A 5,065-nucleotide genomic window follows, 5' to 3' on the forward strand; every position below is an offset into this window, starting at 1 on the left:
CCTTTTTAACTCCATTAATGGCCAATTGTCTCTTTTTCTTTTCAAAATAAATAAAAATTAAAAATTATAATTTTATCTTCCATTTCAACTTAATTTTGTCCATATTCTCAATCCGCTCGATATCGCCAAGTATATTTACTTCTAACCATTTTTATTTCTAACTTTATTGTTTATACCTATTTTTTTTCCTTTAAATTTTTTTTTTTTTTTTTTGTTGGTCGGAGGTCTTGTATGTTTACCTCTAACCATCTTTTTTTTTTTTCTTTCTTACAAAGGGCTTCTAGCACAACGATATCAGGTTTGTACTCCCTCTTTAAAAAGAAAAAGTTCAAATCACGACATAGATGAGAATTAAAAGGTAAATTAGATTTGTCATTCAAAAAAGATTTGGAACCAACTTCAAACTACCATCTTACCTTCCATCTAAAAATATTCTTTTTTTTTTTGTTGGAGGTCTTATTTAGAGCCAGCTTCCACTGTCCACCATCTTACCATAACATAAATCATGATTCTTATGGTACCCGTGTTTTTCTGTAAGGTCTATCGAAGATAATTAGAGCATCGCTAACTTGAACAAAATGAGTATAGCTCAAGAACAAAATGTAACATTAACATCAAATAACGTTTAAAGAAATGCCAGCATACTTCGAATATCTAAATATGTCTTATTGGCCAAACAGAAAACTTCATAATCTCAACTTTTATTATTATTTACTTTTTTCTGCATAAAGCAATCGCAAAAAGTCATGTTGTCACTAAAAAAAATCAATTCATATCAAATAACATCATCTTGGATAAATTACACTTACACATACAACAAGAAATTAAAAGTATACATGTTCTCCAACATAATAACAATTAAAACACCTCAAAAAGACAAAAAAAAATACCCCTGATGTGAACAAGTTAATGATACATTTACCTACCAGACTCTAACATGGATAATTGATCCATATATATATATATAGTAGAGACACGTCTGAATGGATAAAGTGGGAAACAATTAGTTAGACCAAACATGGACTAAACCAAGCCTATTACCAGTATAAATCTCATTCCTCTCTTCATCATAGAAAAGCGCAGTTATGTCCTCCAAAGCTTCTGTAACCGAGCTTGTGATCCTCCGCCCCACCACCCGATTCTTTGCGCTGCACCTGCACCTTTTCCCACCCTTAGATTTCATCATCATGTCACTGTCACTGCATATACAATCTTCCAAGATTCCACCACCATTTATTGCCTTCACTTTTGCAAGACATTTTCCTGTTAGAATATTGCTGATGTTGATCGATCCTGCTACATCATTCATATTCATAAAAATATTAACTGTAATTTGTTGATTATTGAAGATATTAACGAATGAATATATGTGAGAAATTGAAATGGTAATTTATTTTACCATTTCCTTCAGTTAAAGGATCATCAGAATCAGCTTTACAATATGAGATAATAAGATCCTGATCACTTGTGATGTATATATTGTTGGTGTTGCAATCAGGATGCCATAATAAATGATCTTCAAATGAAGTCACAAGCTCCCCACGAAAATTCCAAACAGCAACTGTTCTGTTTCTGAATGTCAAGAACAGCTGATTCTCATACAGAAAGATGAATGCTGATGGTGTCATGAATTCTGTTCTACTCACTTCTGTTAACTCAGAATTACGTACCTATAAATTAAATAATAACCATTGTGTCATGTTGTTGTAATTTGAAAAAAAAATATATATATATATATATATATATATATATATATATATATATATATATAGGAAATAAAAAAGAATAGATTATTCTTACATCAAGAATCTGAAGATTTTCATTCTCTTGTTTCACAAGAAGCTTTTCATTAAACTGTTCGATGAAATCCACCTTTTTATTTCTATGGAGGAGATGATTGAAAGTCTTTAAAACAGTTCCATCTTCAATTGAGAGAATCTTGAGGGGGACATGACCACTTGCTTTGTTGAATATCAATAGCATGATTCCAGGGCTGTTTTTGGAAGAAAAAAATTTTAAAAAATGAAGATTGAGAATACATATTTGATATTACCCATGTCAAGAAACTTACCTGATTTTGATTTCTTGAACATTTTTATCTGATATGGAGTATAGCATCATGTAGTTTTTCAAATCAAACACCTTGTAAATACTAATAAAAAAGAATTATAGTTAGCAAAATGAAATGACAAGATTGTGGGGAAAATATAAGAGTTAAAAAAATTTACCTATCTTGTGCTGAGAATGTGAGGACTTTACCATTGACATCATCAAACTCCACAAATCCAGGCCATTTTAAAGATTCTGATTCAAAAAGAGCAAAACCAGCATCTGGTTTACCTCTTCGTATATATCTGAAAACATTATATAGTAAAATAAATAAAGAAAACTTCAATGGTATATATATATATATATATCAAGAATTAAAGAGCAAATAGGTTGCTAGTTTTCACATACTCGATTCCTGTTGTTCGACATTTTAAGGAACTGAAACTGTCTGAAGCATAGACTGAAACTGTAATGAGGGAATCGTTATTCTTGTTGTAAAACAAGCTTCTTATAACTTCATCAGGACTCACATTCAGAAAGCAAATCCTCTGGTTAGTTTCTGCATGGGATAAATTATAAATATCATGTCATATACTGTTTTTTTAACTACATGATTGAAAAGGTTTATTTTTTTTCTTCTTATGATACCTCGACTAAATGCAGCACAGATTCCAGATTGTGCAAGAGCAAAGACTATATCACGAGCAGCAACGATTTCAACGATTTTTGATCTCTTTTTGAGAAATGGTAATACCATAGAGCAGTGTCCTTTTGGATCATGGGTATCATACTCCTCCTGATTTGATAATTCATCGGGTAGAAAGTTTAAAAAGAAAGGATTTGCTTCTTGATGAAAGCTTAACTAGCATTAAACAAGCTCAAAAGTTTCGAACACTACTATAATTCTATATAAATGAATCCTGTTTTGTACCTAATTCAACTATGTACCACAGCATTTCAAAGGAAACTTGAAAAGACAAACGACAGAGGGGGAAAACCCTAAATTTACGATCGAGTGTGAAAGCAGTGCAAAATCAATCTTGTGTAAAGTGTGAAAACACAAATGAATCCTCTTTAGTAACTAACTGAACTATGTTTTTTTGATATATAAATCAAGAATCAGATAAGTTGAAACAACGCGAAATAACAGAAGGATGAACAAAAACCTGTAAGCGGATATTTCTGAACCTCTCCTGAGCATCACACATACTAAAAGAACGATCCCGCTTTGAACAAATCTCTCTCCTCTGAAGCTTCTTAACACTATTCACAAACCCATCAACACCACCACGCGGTCGCTTCTTCGCCACCACCCTCCGGCCATTGCACGGACGTGGACTCGCCGTTATCCTCCTCCCGTCCATCGCTTCCTCTTCTTTCACCTCTACCGTACAACAACACAAATTGAGCCTCTAGAAACTTGTATTATACATTTTTTTTGTGTTCATGTGCTCGAAACCAAGACAGTCGATACTTAATCACAATAGAGCTTCAACATTCTTTTAGAAAACCCTAAATCTCAGGACCCTAGTACAAATTATTAGGACTTTTGGCATGTTCGTGGCCCTGAGCAATAATTTGCACAAACTAAATCAATACGTAAGGAAAATTTGCAATCTCCTCACACTAATTCGCCATATCTGTGCCCTAAATCTATGAATATCACAAGTAAATATCCAATTTTTGTGATTCTCTCTCAAAAAAAAAGGCGAGAGAGAGAGATCAGAAAAGGGCCCTAATCGTAAAATTTATAAATATAACATAAATTATGTCGGATTTGATAAAGTATTTGGCGTCCGGCTTGATTTCAAATTTGTGAATTTACGATTTCTCGCATCTCCAAGTTTGAGAACTATTTTACAAATTATTTCACATAAAGATATAAAGATAAAAGAGTAATTGATTTTTTAAGATTATTTTATATTGATTTAATTAAGAACCATTATTATATGGATTTATTTAATATATATATATATATATATATATATATATATATATATATATATATATAAATATTTATGAAGTTTGTTATAAAAAAATAAAAAATATATTAAATTATTAAAATGAAAGTGATTTTTTTCTTTTTTAAATTTAAACAAATGATTTAGATAAATAAACATAGAAAATTTTGAAATTAGAAGATAAGTTTATTAATAAAATTGATATTCATTTATTATTAGATGTATTTATATTATTACATTTAAATATTATATAGAACTTAATAAAATGACATATGAGAAAAATTAATTTAAAATAACCATAAAATAACATGTTGCAAAATAAATAAGAATGTGATATATAACAAAATAAATAAAATAATTAATTTAGAAATATAAGTTTATGAATTTATATATTTGGTATTATTATTTTGAGATAAAAATGACTTAAATCAGCTTTTATATATATATATATATATATATATATATATATATATATATATATATATATATATATATATATATATATATATATATATATATATATAATAAGTGATTGACATGTAAGAAAATATTATAATTTTTCCATTTATAGATTTTGATCTAACTCTTTTCACAATTCATAATTTTATTTATATTATTTTAAATATAGGAATATAACGTAGGTTTTATTATGTTTATCAAAAATAAATTTATAAGTTATATAAATATTAGGTATATTGATTAAAGTAACATTTAAAAACAAGGAAATTAACAAAAATAACTTTTATTTTAAAATTTAAATTTTGCAAATTAATTATTTTCTTTGCCACACGTCATTCTGAAGTAGCAATCATCGTTCTAGAGTTGGGGAGTGGTTGGTGAGATTCGAGTCTTTAACATAAAGGTTCTCCAAAATCTAACAGTACAAGTGGCGAGTAAATTTAAATTGATACTGTACATTCCAGACATATTTCTGAAATATTTGCACTATATGTCCCTTATTTTCATCATTTCTTCATTATAGTCGAGAAAATTCAGATGTCTTTTTGCAACATCTAAAATGAGTTCAGCAAATCAAGTTCATAATGAAAGCTTTG

General features: G+C 29.0%; 1 protein-coding gene across 2 annotated transcripts; it reads right to left on the bottom strand.

Moving 5' to 3' along the window:
• Positions 1-749: 749 nt before the first annotated feature.
• On the bottom strand, positions 750-3,780 carry LOC145015601 (uncharacterized). 2 transcript variants are annotated; one of them, XM_078974069.1, is made up of 8 exons: positions 3,216-3,780; positions 2,698-2,845; positions 2,458-2,608; positions 2,229-2,354; positions 2,072-2,152; positions 1,801-1,993; positions 1,400-1,670; positions 750-1,293 (listed from the first exon to the last, which is right to left on the bottom strand). In XM_078974069.1, exons 1-8 carry the CDS (start codon positions 3,411-3,413, stop codon positions 1,004-1,006), a joined length of 1,458 nt encoding a protein of 485 aa, XP_078830195.1. In that variant the 5' UTR covers positions 3,414-3,780; the 3' UTR covers positions 750-1,003. The 2 variants fall into 2 exon arrangements, with proteins under 2 accessions (XP_078830195.1, XP_078830194.1); XM_078974068.1 differs by having other exon boundaries at positions 750-1,296.
• Between the last annotated feature and the right edge of the window lie 1,285 nt (positions 3,781-5,065).

Source organism: Lactuca saligna, chromosome 9 (genome assembly GCF_052625555.1).
Source record: "Lactuca saligna cultivar CGN05327 chromosome 9, ASM5262555v1, whole genome shotgun sequence".
Taxonomy (NCBI): Eukaryota; Viridiplantae; Streptophyta; class Magnoliopsida; order Asterales; family Asteraceae; genus Lactuca; species Lactuca saligna.

What these genes read in the sequence shown, in the direction of transcription:
- LOC145015601 (XM_078974068.1), bottom strand. Translation starts at nt 3,413, where the DNA reads ATGGACGGGAGGAGGATAACGGCGAGTCCACGTCCGTGCAATGGCCGG. An exon ending in CTGTGCTGCATTTAGTCGAG is followed by an intron (nt 2,609 to 2,697) that starts GTATCATAAGAA and finishes TATCCCATGCAG; the next exon opens with AAACTAACCAGAGGATTTGC. An exon ending in TGTCGAACAACAGGAATCGA is followed by an intron (nt 2,355 to 2,457) that starts GTATGTGAAAAC and finishes TAATGTTTTCAG; the next exon opens with ATATATACGAAGAGGTAAAC.